Source organism: Lytechinus variegatus, chromosome 4 (assembly GCF_018143015.1).
Source record: "Lytechinus variegatus isolate NC3 chromosome 4, Lvar_3.0, whole genome shotgun sequence".
In the NCBI taxonomy this organism is placed as follows: domain Eukaryota; kingdom Metazoa; phylum Echinodermata; class Echinoidea; order Temnopleuroida; family Toxopneustidae; genus Lytechinus; species Lytechinus variegatus.
This window is the reverse complement of record NC_054743.1, coordinates 28,557,801-28,584,266: the sequence shown is the minus strand read 5'-3', so window position 1 is coordinate 28,584,266 and position 26,466 is coordinate 28,557,801. Positions and strand designations below refer to the sequence as shown.

Below are 26,466 nucleotides of genomic sequence, written 5' to 3'. Positions count from 1 at the left end.
AAAATACTCCACAAACATGACCATACATGTACACACGATACAAACGCTAATATCATCGACGATCAAAAACATTGATACCGTCAAAAGAAAAAAAAAAGAAAAATACATTTCATTACAAAGGTGCAATTACTAAGTTAGCCATAATGTGTTGACATTGTGTGAAAAATCCAAACCGAAGCGAATATACATTTTACCAGAAGAGCCTTATACATTTTTGTCCAACCGTGGGAGGGAAGCAAAAGAGCCCATTTCTACCCGAGTCATTTTTAAAGGCCTTTTTTTCACCTCCGCATTCGTACATGCGTTAAACAAAACGATACTCTTGGCAAATATTCCCTGAAATGAACCCCTAAACAAGTACAGGAATGTTTTCCTTTGGTCGTCGGCTTTACCTTATTTGGTTTAGTACGACCCCACCTTCTACACCTCGTGCAAATCGGACTCTAAACACGAAGTGTTGGGGCAAAAAGGACATCCTTTATAAAACATTTTAATTTTGTTTTATCATCCTCGCAAATTCGACCCTAAACGCGTAATTTTCCTAGCGAAATAGATACCCTTTTTCATTATTTTTGTGTTTTTGACACCCTTATCACGTTACGTACGTAACGTGCCCTATCGTAAAAAGACATCCTTTTTACGTGTTTTTTTGGTCGCGCATGGTATCCACTCGTAAATGCAAGTGGCCCTCCCAGGGGTTGTGATTGGTAAACTTGTTTTAGGCAATTCCACGCTAGACAAATTGCATATTCGTACATCATTTTTCAGCCTGCTCTCCCACTAATGGGGAACATCCATTTGTTCTGTGGTAATGATAAAGTGCTAGGCCTGGATGAAAATGTGACAACCAACAAGTTTAAATTATGTTGTCCATAATTTTTGTTGGTTATCAGTTTTTCACATGATTACCAAGTAGAATTTAATTATTGACAAACAAGTAAATCTTATTGCTCAAGCATTCAGCTAAGGGACTAGAAATTGTTGTCGAATTTTCCCGTACGACATGTATGGATCGCCATTTTGCACCTTCTAAACTGATGAAGTATGAACCCCTACCATTAACATGTTTCATAGATTATAACCAAAATAAATTCATCCGACAGAACGATTGTCTATTTTCCTGAATTATCGAAAGTGTTATATATCTAAATCATAAAATAAAGAAAATGTAGTAGCTTTATTTTAATCATAATGTACAAGTTCCTGTAACAAAAAAGTAGAAATAAATGATTGCTTTGTCTGCGTAGTGTCTTAACCTCTTTAATTGACAACAGGAATGCCTGGCTATATAATTTTGGCGAGATGGATATAAAATTCAATGAGATGTTTTGTGTGGACGAAGCGTGATGATCTTTATTGGCGGTTACTTGACTGTTCGTGGATGATGCCCCAGGACCGATATGTCTTCCAATATGAGCAGGGATTGGCGGTTGATAAAAGCAGGCCATTTCAGTACAGTGAATCATTCTCTCTATAAATCATTCTTGGTCTGATGACATACAACCTTATTTTGATTTGATTTCCTCTTGAGGATATCATGATACCAAATGTAATTTTTTTTTTATTATTTCGATAATTCCATTTATACACTCTTCATGCAATTAAAGGAGATTATTTTGTCTCTAATGAGGGACCAGTCCTGAAGCAATGATATTTCAATCTTTCAAAAGTGATTATTTTACCTTTTTATGAGTGAGAGTGCATCCTTTGTCACTTTTACTACAAAACATGGGCGGAAATCCCGGGGGGGAGACGTGTCACCCCTACCAAAAATAGTATATAGGGGAGGACACATTATCAAATGTTCCCCCTACTTTTTTTCGTCTTGTATGATGGAAAAACAAATGTGAGTTAAATGTGATAATTCTATAGCATTTTGCCGTCAATCTGATATAAATATTTCACTTTTTGAACTTGAGTTTTTGCTTAAATCTCCACAAAATATTTGGTCCGCGAATTAAGTTAGGTCACACTTTTTCAGAACGGTTTTTCAACACAGCGTGCATTCGCCAATCGGAATAGAATTTTGAGATCGCGATACCAGCGAAACCCCTCGACCTACTTTACATTTTCGGCAAAGATTTTATAGTTTTCGATCTCGCCGTCAATGTGGTAACTATTTCTTGAATTGGTTTTGTATAAATTGTGAATATTTTTTATGCCTAACGAATATTTTGAAAAGTCAGAAAAGTTTGGACACCCCAACATACTTGCTTAGAGGAATCCTCTTAATAGCAATGTTTGGATTTTTATATTATTTTGGTTAACGCAACAGGTTATACCCACCACTAGCGTCCACATGGGGGAGGGAGGGGTTCACGACCAAAAAAGAGAAACGGAAAGAAATAAACCAAAGAGAACGGAAGACAACAAAATATGATTTCATTTTCTGAATTATATATTGTATAAAATATTGTATATTGTATAAAAAGATAAATACGAAAAATGTGCCCAGCACTAGTATTTTCGATTTCTGCAATAATTTGTTTCACTTGCAAGGTGTAGGACTGACTACTGCTTTTAACTGTTACAACTGAATTTACTGGCTTTGTTTTTTTTTTCATAATGGTAATTTTTCAAGGAATTGCATAACTACGGCTATGTATAAAATTGATTTCATGTTCAGAAAATCATATATTGGAGTGGCATCCTCAGTCGTTTTTTTTTTCGCTTTCCGCTTTAACCCTCTTTTTATATTGAGTGTTGATATTAATATAGCTGATATATAGGTTTGTCTCTTGTAGCAAATTCTGGGAATGGCATTTCTCAACGCAGCTGACCATGTCGACGTTTTCAATAATGCAATGGCATGTTCCAGCGAATTGTACGCCTAATAAATGTTAGTACTACAAGTTAATTTTCTTTCAGTATAACCCAGAATAATGTTGAATTGGATGGATAATCTAAATTGAGCATTTACTTACCGTCTGAGCTCGACGCTGTAATATGTAATAAGAGCACAAAATGTGAAACGAGCAGTTTCATATTTCTGAACAAAAGCATGGCGAGAAGAAAGACCGTGATTCCCACACCTATGTTTGATGCACCTTCGTTTCCTTGAACCATATGAGGAGTGCTACCTTCTTGGCAATAACACACCGAACATAATGAAGCAATTCTCATAACTTGGCGGCGCCGTCTGTATTTTCGTTCTTGTATTGCGTAGTTATATCGCTTATTCCTCATCACAGCAACATAAAAGCAACAATCAGGGATTTCGACGCAAGCAAATGATACCCTCCGAACCCTTGGGAAATACATTTTGGGAATCAACGAATGTCGTCTTCTCAAAACATGGATCGATCGGTAAATACATGTTGGTAATCTTGCTCCAAATGACCCGTCTACTCGTTAAATGCCCTTTATGCCAAAACAGTCTTTGTCGAGGTTTGGTGAATCGGAACAGTAGTACCGATGTTTCATCAACATTATCGTCCGTCAAGTGATCGGATCTGACAACTTTCCTTGATTTTGATTGGCTCAGAAGCAATGTTGCTATGGTAACTGTCAGATAAAACAGGGCTTGTTGGGTTAAATGTCCGACAAGACGATTCATTAAACGCTCCATTGTTTCGTCCTGGACGAACAGAACTGCTGTTCCAGTTTAGCAGTTTGAAAAAAAAGCACCTCCCAGCTGTTTTTTGTCTTTTGACGGGCATTTTCAAAGCAATCTCTTTAATGTCTGTGTTATTTAGTCCATCCCCGTTGCAGTTGCGAAGATACCATAATCAGAGTATCTGAAGGCGGGGGGGGGGGGGGGCATAATTTTAATGACATTTTTTACATGTATTAGAATCCAATGTGTTGACGAGAAGGAGAATCTGTCGGGTGGTGGCTTTGACCACATTTACTTTTTTCAGGAATGTTTGCCCCTCTTGACGAGGTTTTCCAGGTACGCCACTGAATAAAGTGGAACGAAAACACCCCACCCATAATACCAAAGTAAATGATTTGCTACTTGATATCACGATTAGGATATCACTGTATCCTCTGTGTTATATCAAGATTGTAATTACGCCAGGCGATGCTTGTTAACATATATCTCTCTAGTCTCCATGGTAACGGATGACAAATTGAAATGTAGAATTAATGAGTATGTCAATTAGTTTCCTCCACATAGCACAAGTGTCAAAAGACAGTATTGAAGATTAATGGCGCTGTACGAAAAGTAATAATTGATTAATGAATCGCTCATGGCTCTAATTACAAATCAGCGAATGAAGTGATAAGCTACTTGTTACTAGTCATCGCTGATAACGTTACATAGACTACAGAGACTACACACATTAATGAAATGAATATTCGAAAAAGTAAAAAAAAGATCGCTTGAAATTATTATTTCAATATTTTGGTGAAGAATACAAAATAATACAACACAGTAACAATATCACCATCATCATCATCATCATCATAACCTAGTAATGGTATCATCATCATCGTCGTCATCAACTTCATCATCATAACACCGTAATAGTATCATCATCATCACCATCATCATTATCATCAACATCATCATCATCATCGTCATATATACACTAAGATAACATTCCGACTCCGATTAATGGCTATGTTTCTTTTTTACAAGTATGTCATTATCTCAATAGTCTTATAATACATCATCTCTCTCTTTCTCTATCTGTGTTTCTTTACCATCGTCTTTTTGGTCTGTCTGTCGTAAACATGCATGGTAATCGATGTATTTTGATAAATCACAGGAATGACATTTTATCATACATGATGACAAATTCAAGCGTTTTTAATACATCATATTTTCACCTCAGTACATTTTTAAACTCAATGATTAAGAAAAAAAGTCAAAATATCTTACAATTTCGTTGAAAGATACTTGGTACAAAAGGGGATTTGCATATTACCACATTGTTCTTCCCCCTTTTTTAAACATCTTTCCCCTTTGATTTCAAATCTGTAGATATCAATCATAATTATCCGACATTAAAATAAAATGTAGAATTTTAAAATCCATTACATTAACAGATATCGACGTCACTGATGGTAAAATAATCACCCTTAATCACCATGCATATTGAATAAAAACGTTGCTAAAGTTAGACCCATGTACATTGCAAACTGTCAGCACGCGTGTATATTTTGCACCTTTCATAGATTGAAAGTTGATACAGACTATAATAGGGAACATTTATGAAATTATTTCTCTTTATAGGTAACAAAATTGAACACATTATTTTTTTTACTTATCCCTTAAACCAGTTTTAAATGAAATTACTTTTTGATTTTTTTTTCGAATCGATAGCACTGCGGGAGTAGTGTTAGACGGGCAATGGATATGTACAGTTAGGTAGTGAGTCTTAAAGGACTACTTAAAACATATAAAATGGCAAGGGGTGGAATAAATGCATCATAAAAACGTAATAGCGCCTCACATGGCGATATTACGGACGCTGAGAAACTTGAGGTGCCAACCTGCATTTGATGGTTACAACGAATCTTTTCAAAGATGAATGTCAACAACCTTGTAAACTACCATGCGACAATGTTTGACTAATGTAATGACTGTTTAAGATGTACAATAGTCATGATAGTAACGTCGTAGGATTTAAACCAGAAAATCTGTAAGTTTAGCTTTAATCATTATCCTGGGCATTGTGGGGGTACGCTTGTAATTAAAGGTATGTAAGGGAAGTTACAAATGGATGTAGAGGTCCGTTCCCTATTACGTCTTTTTTCAATGATAACGTTAAATGTCGGTCTTAGACCGACCTTTGTATCTCATTATAAAAATATGATTGACGCACGTCTGTAATATTAAATGAAACACACACCTCATCAGTAACTAATTTGTCTTATTAAGAAATGACATAAATTACAAGTCATTTGGAAAGCAATTACATATCATTATTACTAATCATCTGGGAACTTGGGTAGTGAATCAAGCGTACTGCTGTCCATCATGTTTTTTTTTCCTTGCCAGAAGTTTTTGCTCCTATTGACGAGGTTCATTAGATAAACCACTGCTATCTAATAAACAGTGAGCAAACCACAAAATATTACAATGCTATTTATGTGGCAATTTACAATATTTCCATTTTAAAAGATAGACCAATGTCGATTTTGAAAGTGTGACTTTTGTACAGCAGTCCAGGATTTGTAGGCCTAGAGAACAGTGTACATCCAAATATAACCTTTCTTTTCCCAAATCGCTTTAAATATTCAATGGGCCTGGTGCTTGTTCGACATGTGTGTGCATAATTATTTCGGATTTGTTCCGGATAAGTCCGAATTTTCAGGAATGGAATAAAAACGACACGATCATATAAACCCAAGAGGTAGCAGTCACCAGCAACAACACGAAGAATATCAGCTTATCGGTAACGATAGCAGTATCGCGCCAAGTTTGCGCAATCCTTTCCGGGTCAATATCATTCTTGTAATGGCTACCAAGGCTGTTCTTAGGGCGATGTACGTTGTTAGCGTGGTTGACGAGAAGTGCATTGGTAGCGGGATCGGGCGCCTCGGACTCCCGAATAGTTTCTATTGGTGCCTCGATGCTGACGTTGCGAGGTTGAGGGTTTTTGGTTTTATCTAGAGGAATCTCGATACGTTCCCTGGCACGCTTCGATCTGCGATGTTTTCTAAGGCAAAGTATAATAAAAAGTAGAAATCGGTTTGAAGTCATGTGCAGCAGTACTGTCATTATTTCCACAGAACCTACAAACAGAAGTGCAGCAGATTAATGTGATTCGAATTGGGCTATTGGTCTTTTGGAAGTTTTAGAATAGTTGTTTAATAACATATTATTAAAAAAGAAGAATGGAAACTTCAAAAGTGCCACTTGGATAAGCGCTATCCATGACCCATTCGCAATTGAATTGCGTAAGTCACTCGTAAATTAACATTTTCTTTTCAGACACACTTGATCGGACGCTTTATCTTGCTGTGATACGTTTCAAGCTGGTATTTGAATTCAAACCGTTAAACGGTTCGAAATGAAATCATGGCAGTTTTCATTCTCACGACATTAAAGAAAAGCCAGTAGATCTGTGTATTGAAGGGTCCCTGCAACGTTTGACAGGGCGATTCCATACTTGTCGTACGGGACATTTTGTCAACAATTTATAGTCTCTTTAGCTGATTGCTTGAGCAATGCAAAAGTATCTTTGGTCAATAATAAAGGTATAGTGGGTAGTAATGTGAAAAACTGATTACCAACAAAAATGATTGATTATGGCTGAATTAAGGGCGAAAATGTTGTGCGTCGTAAGGGACTCAGAAATTGCCCTTACGACACACAACATTTTCACCTCCAATTTCCACATGGACGTTATATTTCTGTTGGTTGTCATTTTTTCATATGTCTACCCAGTAGTACTCTATCATTACCACAACACAAATTGAAGTTCTTCCTTTGTATGGACAATAGGTTGAAAAATGTTGCAAAAATAGCTGATATTTTTAGCATGGAATCGCCCAACAAGGCTTCACATTTTTAAATTGAGAATTATTTTCGTTTTTTGTAGTTTAATGTGCTTAAGATTATACATAGTAACGAGAAGAGGGCCACAAGCTTAAGTAAGGATTGTATTATTAAAGGTGTCACCATTTGACAGTTTTCATAGTTAGCTAGATTCATGTAAAAATGATAATAGATGGATAGATAGATATATGATAGATAGATATATAGAAGATATACATGTACAGTTACCAGTGTTCTAGAGTTATAGTGAACCCCAACAGACAATGAACATATGTAAAGTGTTCCAGTTCGGCCATGATGTAGATATCAGGTGATAAGATATTACATTAACAAAGTTGAATGGTTGTTGTCTACATTCAACAATCAGCATGAACGAGTGCATTTTGTAAAAGGGTTCACTAACTTTTAGCATAAATGTATAGACAGATGTATAGACGGTAAAAATACAAGTATATATATTATTATCAATTTGTTCAATTTTAAGAATAACTATGCCAATAATTGACTTACTTATAATTGGTTTGTTGCGCTCTAAAGACCTCTTTACTATCTAGACTGTGGTAGAGGGGTAGGATGATGGGACACAGCATGATTCGCCTTACCAACCACGGAACCTCGGTCTGACCACCCATGTGATAAATGCGGAGAACGAAGATTGAACAGAGGACCTCAGCACAGCACATTGCAATCATCACGATGAAGAAACTCACTGTTCAAACGAGATAATTGAGCGAGAGACACGAAGAAGAATCGTTAAAGGGAGACCAAAGAGAAGACGGTTTCTCATAAGCTTTACAAAATAAACCAAAGGAATCTCTCGCCTATTTACATTGCAAATGCATCGAAAGTGTGTAATCCCGGACATCTTCGTTATTTAGGATATTTAGATGCAAGAAGATAAACAGGGGCAAGTGAGTGGTTTTAAACTTTGCTACCATCATATTTTCATACTTAATTACCTATGATGGACGTAGTTTCACCGCTCGGTGGCATCCTATCGGCTACGAGCTGCTGGAAGAGGATCAAAGCCAGAAGGTTACTGACTGCCAAGGTCACCTTCTCACCGGAAGCTGGATGAAGCCAACATACGAGCGCCATCAATAGAGTTAAAAGAAAGGCCGGTACGACGACGGTCTTAGTGTAGAACTTGGACATGCGACGGATGGTGATGCTGTACTCAATGATAGACCAGGTCCTGTTATCGCAGCAGAGGACCGCATCCTTGTTGACCCCAACGGATCGTTCCAGGATCCATACTCCGTTTCGGTTGAATATGTCGATAGTGGTGTCCCCTTGTTTAGAGAGCTGGAAATGCACCTGCTCAGCAATGCAATGCAAACATAAATGCAGAATTGATAAAAGCTATTGAGTCAGTGGTGTGGACTACATAAATAGCCACTTAATTTGAAGAGGCAGGCATAGTGTAGGGGCCATCTTTTTTAACCCTTTCAATACAGAAATCTGATTGTGTGTCAAGTCTGTACTCCTAAATGTATACGGTAACTCTGCCTCCATTACCGTTAGAAGTCTACACCCGTTTCCACAATCATACCTCATAAATTATGCTTCAAACAACATTCATCACGAAACTGCAAACAATGTGTGTTAAGTTGATAATTGATTAATTAATCAATAAATAATTTTGGCTCTTTCCCTCCTATAAATCCAGCAACCATTGCACAAAGTCTTAATTGTAATTCGGGCTTTCAGTTCTTGATGCCATGTAGCCCCGTCTCCATTAGATGTGAACGTACCGTCACCTACAGAGGGCGTTGCATAGTTTTATCAGTGGTTTTCACGGTCAAATATGGCCCCAGCCAATCAGGTGCAAGGTTTCCCGTTATCTAATGAAGAAAGCCCTTAAAACACAACTGAGGAGACTCTTCATACATGTAAGACGTTCCTTATAGGTACAGTGTGTCCACATCTACCGGAGATGTTATATAAAACAATAAAATTGAAGAAGAAGCACTAATTCATTTGTTATCTGAATGTCCGATAACTTCAATATTTACAAGAAAGTAATGCATTGGTTAAGCGAACTTTTATCAGTTTACCGTTTGATCGAGAATTGTGTTTATCTTGAATAAGATTAATATTTATGCTCTTAGTACCATTCTATTAATCTCTCGTCTTTCACAAAATGACCTGAATTATAAATTACCAACCTTTATCTCCTAAAAATGAAATTGAGAGATATGTTATTCTGTAAAAGTAATTTTTTATAATAACCAATGTGAGAAATTCCATCAGAAATATGATCGTTGTTTATGAATTTTTTCATGATGTAAGCATCACTAGTCGTCTTTAATTTACAGAATATTGTATGTTTTGCGGAAAATAAAGAAAAAAGGTGGTATGTAAAAGAGTTAAGCAAAATAATTTTATTTGTTATTCCTTTTGCTTAGATTATGAAATAGAGGTTTTATTTTGTTCTCTGGAATAAAAAAGGAAAGAATGAAAACAAAAAGTGGTTCGATACTAACCATGCTTTTCATGTACGCCCAAGGCCCAATTGAAATTTTGCATTCTTGCACGTCGTATGGGAAGTAGGTGATGTCGATTGGACATACTGACGTCACAAAGGCGGGAAAGTACCAATCCATAGAGCCGTTATACGATACTAAGATATATGTTTCCTGGATACTGATGAAATCTTTCTGGGCACTGAAAAATGAACACATGACAAGTGATTATTATTTAAAGTAAAAATGTTCGGTGATTTTTGTAGTTTCGATGACAAATGGTTTTAAAACTAATATCGGTCACTGCAATTATAGTCAAAATTGTGGGTGAATTCAAATCGATAATATTTCTTACCTCGCAAATCATAAAGATTGAGGGATGTAATTCTAGTTGCTTAAAAATGCACCATTCGTTCATTCATTATATCTATCATAACACACTCCAAATGACATTTATGAAATCCCACTCCTCCGTGACGTTTAACGCCTAAGGCCATTCAGTAACGAGCCTTTAACTGCGTATCAGGGTAAGTAAAGGTGCGGGCTAATGGGGTTTAATTTCCCAATTTTTATGCACGTGCTATAATAAAAGTATCAAAGTGCTGGACGTATGAATAATCGGTGCTAGAGTGTAACATATAGATGCGATGATGATTAACGGCGAATGGGCACTAGTTTTGTACATGTAAGAACATGAATTTTTGATAAATGTTTAAAGGAGACACTCGAAGAATCCAAAGTATTTTATAATGCCTTTTTGTGGTCATCATTGTAAAGGGGAAGTATTACTAATCAGATATATAACTTCACTTTTCAAAATAGTCATTAGAGTTTGCAGAAATCAGCTCTCAAAAATGATTTATTTTCATGCCATATTTCTGCCTTCCATCGGTCCTCTTGCGAGCTCCAGCTGAGTGACGTCACACAATGAGCGTGAGCAGCTGAGCTGACAGCAGCCCATTGAAGACGATCTTTCCAATCAGCGTTTTTTGCTCTTAGAATTGTTTATTCCTCACAAGATTGGTCTTGTTATATAGATAAAAGTTTGAATTTACTGAACAGTGAAATAAAGTGCACATTTAACGTATTTTGGTAACCGATATTTAGCTTAGAAAAAATGATTTTTTTTTCAAGAAATATATTTGAATAAACAAAGCATATTTTCACTTAGAAATCACACTTGCGACAAATTGATATTATAATCAATATAAAGCATAGACATTCTTCGTCACGACTGAAAAAAAATTATGAAATTTCATTACGTAACAAAGTCAGGAACCACAAAATAACATGGCAATATCCATCGCGAAATGATTGAAATTGCAGTTGAATTGCCGAAACATGATTAGCCCACAGCGGCGAGCGGACTTTGTTTCATATATCTTAAAAGCCCACCTTAGTGTAGGGAATGGTCTGTGGCCAAACGTGTTGGCCATCGTTTTGTCGTGTGCGAGGACCCTGGTTCAAAACTCGGATTAACTTGGGTATTTTTTTTTATTCCTTCTCGTCCCTACCCAGCTTTTTTTTCTTGTGAAATCCCATTCAGACCTGTATTTATCAAATCTTATTTAATTGCTGCTTTTGATTTTCAAGTTCTTGATTAGATTCTACTCTTATTTGGGATGGGAGGGGTACAGGATGAGTTAAAAGTCAAGTCCACATCAACTAAAAATTATTTGAATAGAGTAATTTCCCTTGCTGTTTTTACTCAAAACAGTCACAAAACAATGATATGCAAATTAGTGTTGTCACTCACATCACATTCGTTTCTAATTTTTTTGTGGCATTTTGTTTTTTAATTCTTTGCAGATTTGAGTATAGGAATTTCTTCATTCGAACACAATAGGTTACATTTACGGAACTGTAACTCTAAATGTTATTTGGAGGAATTAAAATCCCTCTGAAAATTTTTCAGAAAATAAATAGAAAATTAAATATCAAATCTACATGTCATGTAAATATATCAAACAACAAAATACAAAAGAACTTAGTGCGTGTGACATAACGGTTAGTGTAATTTGCACATCGACACAGATGAGCATATCATCGTTTTATAAATTAGGCAAAATTTCTCAATGTTAGAGTAGTAATTATATAAATTTGAATCAAAGTTTTTATGAAATTTCCTGCAATATCTTATTTTTCTTTAAATTCAAATGAATTTTTGATTGTGTGGACTTCTCCTTTACTCTTAATGTAGGGAATGCATAGCAATATTTATCCAGAAACAAAATTGTCTTAAAATATGCAAATCTGTAATTGGGCACATGTTCACTTTTCTTTCATCCAGGCCACTTCCTCACACCCACCAGGCTTACAGTCTTAGAACAAAAAAAATGATGAACCATCACACAACAGCACACAACATTCAGTGCTTCACAATAAATATTTCACTTCTGTTCATACATGTACATGCAATAAATATTGTGGAAAACAAATAAAAGGCGTACCCATATTCAAATACCGTTTAAAAGGACAAATATATTATACCTTTCGAGAAAAATCAGCACGTTAGATATCTGATAACAAAACACAAATATGGGGCACTGCAAGAAACTTATGTTCCATTGCAAATCAAGCGTAAGTTTTAAATTCAAATTCAAGCGTAATAAGGTCGAGTTGCAATAGCAGTTCAACTACATGTACATGTTTGTCTTTAATCAAAGGACTTACCCTTGATTTGGGACGTGTGATTGATTAGAAAATTTCTTGCAAAATGCCCTAATAACATTAAAATTGTTTATTTCGTTTTAAGTTGTGTGTTCTTATTTTCGACAAGCTGTATTCCTGTCCAAGTCAATTTTTTTAGTTCTCTCCAAAACTGTGCTCAAAATCGTTTCCAAGATCGATAAAGATAAATTTTCTGTTGCATCATTATCAGTCCAAAACTTGCACCGTAGCTCCTGGAAAGAGTAAAGAAAAAATGGCGATATCCAAATCAGTAAGAGGACATGATGGAATCTCCCAGATTGAAGTAGCGAGCAGAGACCAGAAGTCACCAGAGTCAGCAAGTGTGCAGATCTGTGTGTAGAAGAGAGAAAAAATAAAGAAATAATTTAAATAATCAAATCAAAGTATGAATTTCATTATCTTGATGATTGACGACGTGCGGTGGCATGTAATTCCCGGTCAACAACAAATAATAGGTTTAGACACCTGAAAAATTCCATTCAGAACACTGGTGCTCTACCTCAACGCTCAAGTGATGTTTGTGTAGGCCCCACTCTACTTACCGCTTAGCGGTAGTGAATCACTTGAGGTACGGTACTCTGTGTCATTAAAAGAAGTTCGTTCGCCTTCTTCCATTGTTTACATTCCTTAAAGGTGTTGATTTCGTTTGCTAGTTTTTCTGGGCCAGGCTAGCGATTGGAATGTGGAAGTGAAAGAGGGCAAACTGACTGGGTTGCTAGGCGTTCAGGACTAATAGAAGTCCATTGGAACTTCAGTTATTTACTACTTTGCTTCTTATTCATGTTCTTCGGCTCGCTTGCATTCTTCAGTGATTAAAGAGAGAGAGAGAGAGAGCGAGAGTGTGAACAGGTGTGGAAGCAAGGAGTGAATTCCTTGGTGGAAGTGAGCTGTGAGTGGGAGTGGCTGAAGTGACAAGAGTCGCAAAAGAGGATTAATTGACTGAGAGAGCAGTTGGGGGAGTGGTTAAGAGAGTTACGTAAGTTGGAAGAATAATGGAAAGCCGAAGAACTTGAATTTGGAATCGGGGTACACAATAATTAAGTTCCGTTTTATATACTTACATTATAGGCGGATTAATTTCGCGCATTATACCAAAAGTGATAGGGTCGACTTGGGGAAAGGCTTTTTTCGCCACGCGGTGTTTGACCAAAAAGGGGATAAAAAGGGAGTGTTTAGTTGACAAGGGGCAGTTTTTCGTTCCCGATTTGTTTTGCCGCCGTAGGCCATGTCGGCCTAATTTTTGTCTGTCGTCGGTCGTCCAGCCCAGAGATGCGACATTTATTATTATCCAGCATGTAATTTGACTTTGATTTAGAATAAAACCTGATACACAACTTAACTTCATCGAACTTGTCATTCTTTGACTCCCGTCCTTTTTTTGTACGTGGGCAGCGCAAGACGGTGGGCGGCCACCGGCCGTCTTGCAAAGCTGTGCCGCTACATGAATGCACCAGAACTTCCATTATAGATGCGAACCACAGTTCAGAACAGTGACGCGAAATCTCGATCCAACAGTCAATATGAACATGATGAAGGCACACATTTGTTTTGGTCGTAGAGGGAGCTATTTAGAATAAATTCTTTGGCCTTTCGACAGAAATTAAGACTTGCAGGAAAGACGAACAAAAGAACGGTGGCATCAAAGGGCCTTTGATGGCGACCGTTCCTTTGAAGAGAAGGGAACGTTGGGCGGGAAAGCCGAAGCGAAAACCCGGATGCGGGAAGAACGATGAAGAACGGTGCATGGACTTTTGACAAGCTACCTTACAAAGAGTGCATTTATCTTCATTGTTTTATGTTGAAGGCACTACGCATTCATATGTAGAAGCACTCTAATCAGAAAGATACACCAGACTCTAGTTTTGGCCAGGAATCAGCATGATCAGGGTAACCACTGCTGAAAATTTGTCTTGCTTCATGACATCGGCATTATGGCGATATAATTCTGTGTATCTGGATGTATACGATACAGGGCCCTCCTGAGCATAAACGCATAGGGTACTAGACCTGCGTATAATAAAAACTTAAACATTTGGCCTTATCGTGAAAACATTCGGCCTTATCGTGAAATTTGGTGTTTGTGCGCTCGTTGTGTACAAAGTCAATGGGAGTGGATCACCGCCGTTGACGAAATAAACGGCAGTGAATGGACTGGTGACAAAAACTACGATAATGCCAAACATTCCTCTGAAACAGCATATTTTCAGCCATGGTCCATGCCAGTGCTCATGCTCCTAAATAATTTAATCGCCTGAGTCCTGACCAGTTTATTTAGAAATCTGACTGAAGTCTTTGTGAAGAAAAATCTGCTGGAATTGTGCAAAAACATTATTTCTAAAATAAAGACTTTTTAATTTTAATAGTAGTCATGCCAAAATGCATGATTCTAAAATTATATCAGATCTGTATCTGTCATCTGACCTGAATGCATCGTCAGAACAAGTACAGACTACAGTTTCCAAACATGCTTACCTTGACTTTTGACTGGATCAAACAGTGCAGCGTAACCTGCATCGGCAGCAAGTGAATGGGACCGTACAGCTTGGTGGAATCAGAGCAACACAACGAAGACTGTCGAGTGGACAAAATCAGTCTTTCCAGTTCATAATTCAATAAAAATGGATAAAGTAACACAGTTCTGGTTCTCTTATAGTCTGAAGATGTCGAAATCGGATATCACAACACATATGAAGAAAACGGTCAATTCGAAGAAAAATAGAGACCAGGAAGGTGTATCAGTGTATTATGCACAGAGAGATAGTGTGTAGTCGATCATGTGACGTCATTATTCTCGACTGTTTTCGATCGCGTGAATGTCTGCCTGGGGGCGGCTGGGGGGCTGAGAAGGGTCTCTATTAATTTCATTTCTTGCATTTCCACAACATCTGTAAGACTTTTTAGTGACATATTTGTGTATAAAAAGACAAGACCTTTCCATTCATATATAATTTGTCTATAATCATCACTTTCATGAATTTTCTTTGTGTGTACTCTCTAAGTTCGTGGCATTATGATAATGTTTAGATAGAAAATAACGAGGGAAAATATTGAATAATATCAGAATATCTCTGTGTGACGTATTACTGCAGTCTATGAAGAAAGTTCGATCCGGCATCTCCTTTCACTTTATTTGATAATATTTTCCAAGCAGCGCTTAATATCTGTGTACTGTTTAACAATATTTCGTAGCACATATGACAATGCAGCAGGTCATATTTCACAGTGGTACCTTATTACTTTTACGACTTTCATGTTTTCAATTCATGTTATTTTTGTTTTGTTTACTGCTTTCAAGCTTAATCCATGGATAAACCATCGCATAATACCTGTATGCTTAAACCACCATGATCTCAAATAATCGTAAACATAGGGAAACAACCAGAATACAGGTACAACGAACCAATGCCACTCTTAACATCCCTGAATACTTTAGGTTCACTGTTTTCAAAGTCAATATTAATTGAATTTGAATTGAGTTGCTTACTTTTCATAAAGAGATATATCAGGTGTCCAGACATCGCTCGGCAGTAGTGTGGTGATATTGACTCCTCCGTACTCACTCGGATCCCACGTTAGATTCTCATCAATCCACATCTAAACGAGATCGATCGAAATATTAATAACTTTTGATTTGACAGAGGTGTGTAGGACGTGTGTGTTCAAAATTTCCCCTTCTTTTTTGCAGACGTGTATCATTCAGATGGGACTGACCCTTCACGTCACCAACCGAAAGACGTGACCAGGGCTTGAACCTATAACCTCTGCAGCGATGTGTAATCTCCCCCACGTAGCTTGACCTTGTACAATATAATAGTAACATGCCAATGTCTTTTAACTAAAAATGCAACAAATACCCTTATAAAGTGTCCATTGGTGTGCTAATCCATTTTTTTTTGGTCTTATGTAATCTGTGCATCAGGCTAATGCAATATGACAAAAACGGCCCCGTGGACCGTCGGTCTCGTAAGGATGGGAGGTTCGAAACCTCTGGGCTCTATGCCGTTGGATGAAGCACTTTGTGCATAAATTCTGTCGATTTTGAATTGTACATGATATAGAAGATATTTCACAAATCTCAAATCAAACACCGACGACTTGTCTTATAACGCGATTACTCAATGACGGCATAAACGGAGACCAGTAATCATTAAAACCAGGGACACTTAACCCCAAAATAGAAATCCCTCCTATTTGATAATAATTATGCATGTTTGAAGCAGAGAAGATAATAATCATGATGATATCTCTACAATGCTCCGTTTGAAATTGGATTTATTACTTCAGTCGATGGCAAGTGATTTCTGTAAAATCTGCGGTCTTCTGAGTCATTCATTAACTTAAAAGGACAATACAATATCTATATTTTCACGTCATGTTCTCTATGCTGCATCATGGAATACGATATGCATTTCCCTTGGGCATGATTTTCAGAAATAGTTATGATTTTTATGCGGGATATGATAACTTTTTTTATTTATTGCATCGCTTCTGCTGGCTTCAATAAAATCACTGATGTTGATTTAATCAATCGAAGTGGAGACCTAGGGAAGGCGAAAATAATGTATTTTATAATCCCATCTGGAATTCATATCCCTTGTGCATTGATTTGTTTCGTCAGGTTTCGGAAACGGAAATCTGTACCATTACTCATTCTTTTATGTTTCATTAAAAATGGAAGGGACATACCAAAAAGCATATTGAAAATGAAGAATACAAAATGAAGGGTTGCATTCTTACCATTCGCATAAAGTTTAGTAACATAATCTGTTGATGGGCCTCGTCCTGCAGTGATGAATAAATGGACGAGGACAGAGGGGGAAATAGTGTGGTAGGAAGAGATAAAAGGAGAGGGCGAAATAGAGAGAGGGGGGCACGAGAAGGGGAGAGAAGGAGGGAGAGTAAAGCGAGACAGAGAAGAGAGAGAGAAAAGCGATGGAAAGGGGGACGGGGAAAAGGAAAAGAGTGAGAGAGAAATTAAGACAGCGAATATAACCCACGTAGAAAAATGGTATAGGAAAAGAGAGGGTGATAAGGGAGATTTGGTGATCGAGAGGGATTAACATATTTTTTCTAAATATATTAACTCAGAGGCAATATATATTTTCCCCCAATATCACAAACATGGTCATAAACTGGAATAAAACAGGAATATGAGCATTATCTTCACACAACGTTTTATCAATCCACAATCAGAAAACAAAAACAGATTACCAGGCAGCACCCTTGTTACCATGGTACCTTGTAATTCCTTCTTTAAAATACGTAGTATTATAATACACTAGGCCGTCAAGATAAATGATTGGACCTCAGGAAATTGTCACATCCAGTCCCTTTATAGCAATTTTCCTTGAGAAAATTAAATATTAAAGACCCCTAACGAGGGTGCTAAGGGGACAATATATTCACTTCACTTATATTTAGTCTGGATGTAGCTATTCCATAGTGAATGGCTCAAGAAAGAATCAGATTGCCGCGCATATCAATTGCCTGAATGACAAAAATACTAATGTAAAGGTTCACCATACCACTGTTCCTGACTATATAATTATATATATATTGAAATGTTGGTCTGTTATCGACCACAAATTTGTGGGCATCGGTATGGTTTGAAAGAAATATACAACAGAGTCATGTGGTCACTTTGGATATAAAGAGGGGCTACCTTATGTTTATTATTTTCCTTGTTTTTTTACGATATTCATTTAGTGTTTTTTTTTAAGAAAACCAGAGTATCAATTTATTTATGTCATCAACATTTCATCTAGGCGTTTGATGACTCTTGTGAAATAGGGTTGTCACCTTTTTTCAGGGAGCAGAATAAAAAAAATTGTGTTTGGCGAGATTAAAAACAAATGTCGCAAGAGAGCAAAGCGAGGGTTTCGACAGATTCAAGATTTTGATCTTTTGAAAGTAAAATGAAAATTACACAGCATTTTTTTTAACGCAATATTCACAGTATTTTATGTTTTTTGTTGTCCTTTTCCCCGCCGTCTCCGACCGTGTGACTTTTTTTGGGGATACAGGTACGCTAAAGCCCTCATGTGAGCGCTAGTGCGGGCTGTATCTTCTTGTGTCTTTGTCATTGGATGTATTCAACAATCTAAAGCACTTCATTAACTTTACGATCATTACATTAACAAGTTGAGTTATAAAACGTTCCCATTTTTATTCAACTTACGAAGCCAATGAGTTCCTTAGGGAGAAGCCTGAAGAATACTTCAGATTGCGTGGAGGAGTTCTTGACCGGCCTCACAGAAGATGGACCGTACTTGGCAAGCAGGTCAGATACAAGCTGCTTCTCGTATCGATCCCCGAATTCAGAGGTCCCTGTTGTAAGATGATGATGAGAAAAGGTATATAATCATTAAGGGAATATTAACGATAGCGTTGGTAGTAATACAGCGGTGGATCCCTTTTTCGCCAATGGGGGGGGGGGGAATATCCCCCATATTTTCCCCGAATGGCCTCTCAAAGTTGATGTTTTTTCTTTGTTTCTTTGAAGGGGTAGTCCTATCAGTCACTTCACTACCTTAATTCTTAAATCAACATAAATGGGTAATCATCTCATAAGCCCTATTTTATTCGGCCGAGCGCGAAGGGCAAGCTAATATTTTCTGAAATTTTATGTTTTGTTTTGTCTCGAAAATTTACCACTCTGTGCAATATATGCCATTCTGAACAAGATGCGTATTGTTTACCCAGATAAACACTGCGAGCATGAAGCGCGAGCAGAAATTTTTAATACACGTTTTGGCCTGATCGAAAAGTTACGTGTTAAGGACTGTTTGCAGTTACCCATGGAGACGATACTTTTCAATAATTTAAATAATGCGAGAGCGAAATGCAAGCTGAGAATTTCCGACATTCCGACCTGGAAATGGACATTCTACATTCTAAAAAATGAAGTGCTTATTTAGCATTTAACATGTTTAATGTCCTTGTATAGTGACTGCGCTTTGAGTGCTGATTTTCCAGTTCAAATTTGAATGACTAAATCAGCATTCAGAGTGCAGTCATTATCCAAGGACAGTGCGCATATTGTAATGACGTAACAGTCAATACACCTAACTCGCACGGCATGAGCATGTTTTGCATCGAAATTCATAAATTTCATATGAAAAGAAATCAACTTTTTGGTGTCATATAAACCAAATAATGATTTTTTTTCATTCGTGCAATGGACAGAATAATTCATTCGGTGAAAAATGAAATAACGATCCACTCAACTCGTTACACTCATGAACGTTTATCATTTGTATACTCTTTCTCTTTTTGCGCGAGATAAAACTTGTCGATATTCAATTCAGCAAAAGTGCTTAGGAATTCGTAAAACAATTAAGTTATCATCTTATTAATGAGAGCGCTGAAAACTCACCAATCAAAATGCAAGCGCAGCGCCAGCTGATACGTTTTGACAATGAGACCTGAAAAGGGATATTTAAAGATTTGTTTGGAATACACTAAGACAATAGGTACTTGGCAAATCATAATAATAATAACACAAGCGGGCAGCGGGAGCTGAAAATGTTGATAATCGGACCATAAGACGGACATTCTACAAATCGATTTGTAAATCAAACAAAATACAGATAGCTCGATGTCCGAGCTCAAATATGTTTTGTATATTGACTTCAAAACTTAATATTTTTAAGCTCCATATCAGCCTATTGAGCAAGATATGTATCTCGTCGAACAGACAATGCAAGCGCAAAGCGCGAGTGCAAATTTTGAATAGCGACATGAAATATATATTTTTCATTTTCGAAGTTTTCCCCTCAACTTATTTCACTCACAAACCTCCTTTTACCTTTCCTCTTCTTTTTCCTCTCTCTCTTTCCACTTATTTTCCTTTTATCTTCTTTCTTACCCCTTTTTTTCCGCCAATAAGGGGGAGCTCGTGGCGGGGCCCCTGGATCCGCCTATGGTATTAACAGAGTAGTGATAATGTGAGATGTGAGTCTTACTGCCAATGTGAGAGCAGCAGGTGCTGGTACAAAAACTAAGGACGTTTCTTCTTCTTTTTTTCCTCTTCACCATTTTCTTCTATTACCACCGAATCAAATGGCCCGGGGAGGGGGGGTCGATACTCATTCTAAAAACGGAATTCGCAATAAACGACCCTCCTCAAGCTAAGTGGTAGGTAGACCTATCTTTAAATCACTGCTGATTTTAATTTCTTACTGTTCCATTTACCTGTTTGCAATCTCATGACGGATGACAAATGTTGATATCGATCATACCGCTTGCTATCCTAGTGAATTACTGAATGACTAGAGTTATCAAATCCACCCACATCATGACAAAAACGTGTAACTTGTTTTGCCAAGAAATACGTTTCTCGGGCATTTATCAGGATGTCGTTGGCCATACTCGATTGCTGTGTTGCTTTGTCTTTGTTCTGAAAGTTTTTCTAAAATCTGATAGTGCTAGAGTACAACCGCAAACCCTTTCAACTTTTCAAAAGACTGGTTGAAGTATATGAGTATTTATATAGTTTATTTCCTAGTATCTAGTTTAAGGATTCGCCTTGCTTACGCATCGCACATTACTTATAGCTTCATCAGTTGTTACAGTGAAAGAGGATGGAATTCTGATCAATGGTATTTTTATCTGTTTTGGGGGTGTTTGCGGGAAGGAAATAGACAGGAAGAAACTTATCATGATTTTATTGATTACCGCTGTTGAATAATGACTGCTCCCCTCTTCTCTCTCCACGTACCTCCCTCACCCCGGCCCATCTCCCTCTCTCTCTCTTTCTCTCTAGATCTCTCTGGGTTTTTTCCCCTGCTCATCCAATATTCCCCCTCTTTCTGCTACTCTCGGGTATATATGCACATTTCACTTACTGTTTACCTACCAATTCGACATCTTCCATTCGAATCATCCATATTGAACAGCAATTATTGATAGAAGCATTTCTCAATTATTCGTCCATCAGCCATGATGCGACCAGCGCGCACTCCACAAGAAGTGTTTGCATCACAGTAGACTCTTTTCCAAACAGTTGATATCACTCCATTTAGCAGTTTAGGGAATTGTATAGATCGTCAATATGTGCAAGAAATGATTTAATCGAATATATGTCATTCTTTTACAAAAAAAATCTAAACATTTTTATATTTGTCTTAAGTCTGTAGGATCTTCAACATGTTTGTTGCATTTTATTTATACCTCTTTCAAATATTTTCTTTTCAGAAAACTCACAGTCTCCCCCCCCCCCCTTTCGCCTCTTTCTTGCTCTGTTTCTCATTTATTTGAATGTTAACGTCGTCACATGCTATATTTCACCATCGAATGCTGAATTACATTTTTGTTCTTTTTCATGGATAAATCCATTTTCTGTATTAGCTATGATATAACTCTATAGATAGCAATACAGATCATCTTCAGATTAAATAGACACAAGATAGCCGCAACGCCGAACCACAAATGTTTGAACATCAGTCCCAATTCCTGAAATTGCTTCTGTTAAATGTAAATGACACAAAATAGAAGGCGAATGTGTAACAGCGTAATAAAGTGACAGCTTTCTAATTTGTACCTACTACAATTTTAGGGCCTATAATATGAGCACTCTCAGATATTGCAGTTCGAGAATACTATATATTATTATCTAACACACGCCGTCTACTTTCTAGACTATGATCACTATTGGAACACAAAATACCACTTTTCTTAAAGGTCAAATAACTGTTCAAATTTCTAGGCCGTGATATCATTTTATATATTAAGATTATAAGGTTGGTTGTATATTAAAGTAGTATCATCGGCATACATGATATATTCAAATTTATTTGAGGAATATATGAGATCGTTGATGTAAAATAGAAAAAATAGCGGGCCAAGAATAGAACCTTGCGGTACACCATGTGTGATACTGGAAAAGTCTGATGAACTATTATTAAAAACAACATATTGGGATCTATCAGAATGATAGAACGTTCACTATTTATTATAGTAAATTGTACAACTTCTACTTAGCTTGTTGTACGCAAGCAAATGAGAGGCTGAATGTCAAACATTCGTACCGTTACACACGTACCATCCAAAAAGGAACGTATATAATGTACCTTGCAAGGGGCAAAAAAAAATCGTGACGTCACTTCAAAAATGAAATTAAACGAACTGCCTGAGCTTAGTTAATGCAGACGCACATGATTTACTGGTTAAATGCGCATTGCCATTAATCGATATTCTCCCCATTCATTTAATGCAGGTTTTATCCCCTAAAAATCGAAAGTTATATTGTACATATATACAATATAACTTTTTGAAGGGAAGTCACGTGGTACCAATCTAGCCAATCACAACAACTTTAACTACCACTACTCACTATAGTATTTTATAATACAATGCTAATTCCACGTGTTCACGGAGGAATAAATCTTTGTTTCACTTGAAAATTAGGAGAAAATTAGAATTTTTCACATTTCATGTCTTGAAATACAAAAGAAATCGTGAGTGACCTAAACACTCTTCCATTTGCATACCCAGCGGGATGTGCATATACATGTAACTGTTATGTGAAATTAAGCGAAACTTTAAAACATTCTTATTTTACATCCGATCTTGATGAAATTATTTAGTGTTATGCTTGTTGGATATTCTCTTTTTTTAATCAATATCAACGTTTCGTTGAGATGGACTTGTCTTTTAAAGAGAAAATGAGATAGTGTAGTAGGTTTCACAGTGCACCATGTATCTTTCTTGGGCAGGTGTTGGTCCTGAAAAGGACCACCCAATCTCGATGATAGCCCTGATGGAGGGTGTCTTTGTTTACAAAGATGGCCATTCAATTCAAGACCTGATAGATGAAAGAGGAGAGTCCTGTCTTGATTCAGCAATAATGTAGGCTTCTTACACCTTTATTGTTTAAGGATCTCTGCCAAATTTAAAATAAAATTGATATGTACCTTTTTTAATACGCGTGCATTCAGCGGATACCTGACAAATTTGATATTTTGCAAGTGGATGTCGATTTCTTGTATGAAGTTCACCAACTCAAGGATTACGTTTTTTGTCGGAACCCAACATGCCCATGATGTCACCGAGGAGAGATCTATTGCAGCCGCCTGGTGATTACTTATGGATTCTTTCGGGTTCATCCTACAGGATCTACATCGAATTAACATCCGATCTGGAACCTCTTCCCTACATTATGTTGCAACACACAAATGTAGCTGACTACGGATCAATCGATGGTATGTCATTCAAAATGATAAAATAGCTATAATCGTTCTGGTGCCGATTCTGTTTGTGTGATTGCCGCATCCCACAGGGTTACGATTTATCGCCGTTGCTTCTTACATAAAGCAACTGTATAGGTGAGCAGGTAAGAGGTGTTACGATACTGCAACAAATAACAATTAAACATTTAAATTCAAATTTGATTTCCTTTTTTAAATTACAGGAAATATATATAAATCAATCAACAGAATTAAAACAAAATATCTTACATCTCTTGAAGAGTTGATTATAATCCAAAGTTAAATCCAAGTTAGCTGGTGAAAATTCCTTAAAATTAAAGTTCAGTGATGGCGATGATGAAACTGATGTTGAAACCCGATGAATAACATGAGTCACTGTAACGAGTTGAAATGTCTGTGAAGACGATGTTGATGATGATTAACAGTGAATTTCAGCAATCCATGGGTTGAAAAGCGTTCATTAGAACAGGTAAATGATCTTGATGAGAACTGAAAATTCCTCTTTCAAAGTAACTGCAAACAGTTCATTGATGGCGTACAAATAATCCCACAGAAGATAAATATTCCAGGTGGAAATAAGCTATCCTCTGACATTAAGTCTGGCGTGAAACTCTGTGTTCTAATCTGATATGATGTAATGTGATATGATGATCTTTTCACTGCTACTATTAGTAGTCTATTGTGTAGCAATCTATTGTTTAGCAGTCTGTATTGTCTCTCTTTGGACATTCTAGAGATAAATAAGAGTATAACTCATGTCCAACAAAGCATGAGCTGTACTGCAACATTTTTAATCATTATATGCTATGAATATCCTTAAAGAGGAAATAACTAAATAAATAAATGTAATTGCTCCTACAATTCTTTTTGTATATAAAAGAGGCATTAAAACATTAATGCGGAAATTTGGCAATTTCTAATATACGCTGGATAGTAGAAATGAATTTCCTGATACTTTCAATCATGGCCTTTATTCAGTCAGCACTCTCTTACACTGACCACAAGGGCAGCCATCTAGTGAATTCATTTTGTTGTTGTTGATTCATTCAATAATAATTTGGCAAAATTGACAATAGTAAAAATAGCCGGTGAATCAATTAGCCAATCTATGCTTACTATATTTTTTAGGTCATCTTTCTACCGAAATTGCCACAACGGACCTAATTAGACAGTACTCTTCCCAAACAAACACACATAATGGAATTGTTTGGAGAAGTTGTTCAGGTGGACTCATACAGGTAGGGCCTGTGTTTACCCAGTCTTTTGAAGAGCGTGACAAGTATACTCTCCAAACGAACAATGACCGAAGGGCTATTATTGTTGTTTCTCCTTCGAAGTGTCATTTATTTTGTTGCTGCTAACCGTGAATGCGGCACACGTAGGATTTGAATGTAGTTGACAAGAATAATATTCATTGATTGATCCAAATATACAGTTTTTCTGTTCCAACAATCTGAAGGGCTGCAACATATACATGTATGCCCCAACCTGATTTCATGCATGTAAATCAAGGAGCTACCAATGGCTGCTGCAGTACTCTTAGAGGGACCAAAACTCTATCTAATAACTGCACATGCATTGGAATGTTTAATAAGGAATACGCATTAAAGCTGTACATAAATTCATAGCAGATATACATTATATAATACATGTTTAGGGCGACTCCATGCGTTTCGTATGGGACATCTCGACATTTCGGAAGTAGTATCACAGCCGAATGCTTGAGCAATCTTATTCATATTTATGTAAATTATAGACCTATTTAGTGGGTAATTATGTGAACAACTGATAACCAACCCAAAAATGTTTGATTATAAGATGAAATGCTCTGTGTCGTACGGGACTCACATATGTCCCTTACGACACTCAGCATTTTCACCTCTGATTCACCCATGGACGACATATTTTTTCTTGGTTGTCACATTCTTACATGACTGCCCGTTAGCTGGTTAGTACATTATCATATTTATCATAACGCAATTTGAAATCCCTCGTTTGTTTGAGTAGCGGGTTAAAAAGAAAAGTTGTGAAAGTGGCTGACTTGTCGACAATGGAATCGTCCTTTATGTTCATAGTATACCGCTTAATACATCGGAACAACCTGTCTTAACTAAGTCCACCCCAACAAAAAGTTCATTTGAATAAAAAAAAGACAAATCATACAAGAATAACACTGAAAATTTCATCAAAATCGGATGTAGAATAAGAAAGTTATAACATTTTAAATTTTCGCTTTATCTCACAAAATAGTTATATGAACATTCCGGTCGGTATGCAAATTAAGAGACTGATGACACCACTCACTATTTCTTTGTTTTCTATTATATGAAATATGAAATATTCCATTTTTCTCCTCACTGGTTTCATTTCGCCCTGAACATGTGGAATTACCATTGTTTAACATGGTTCAGTCATGTGGGTCCTTATTGTCAAATTTGTATAAAAAATCACTATAATATAAGGAATAGTTAGTGGGGAACATCATCGAATCTCTCATTTGAATAAGAATTGCGATTTTCAATATTATGCCTGTCTGGGTTTTTTTCTCTATTAAATGAAATCAAAATTTTTCAGGGGTGGACTTGACCTTTAAATTACATATAAATTATATCATCGGACCCTGGCGTGCCCGCGTACAATGCACAGCTTA

The 26,466-nt window shown here is 36.8% G+C and overlaps 1 protein-coding gene across 1 annotated transcript; it reads right to left on the bottom strand.

The window, feature by feature from the left end:
- Window positions 1–4,759: 4,759 nt before the first annotated feature.
- On the bottom strand, window positions 4,760–18,936 carry LOC121413773 (acetylcholine receptor subunit beta-type acr-3-like). The gene is made up of 7 exons (XM_041606714.1): window positions 18,788–18,936; window positions 17,347–17,391; window positions 16,094–16,203; window positions 9,940–10,120; window positions 8,413–8,770; window positions 7,964–8,162; window positions 4,760–6,611 (listed from the first exon to the last, which is right to left on the bottom strand). Exons 2-7 carry the CDS (start codon window positions 17,368–17,370, stop codon window positions 6,263–6,265), a joined length of 1,221 nt encoding a protein of 406 aa, XP_041462648.1. The 5' UTR covers window positions 17,371–17,391; window positions 18,788–18,936; the 3' UTR covers window positions 4,760–6,262.
- Window positions 18,937–26,466: the final 7,530 nt, after the last annotated feature.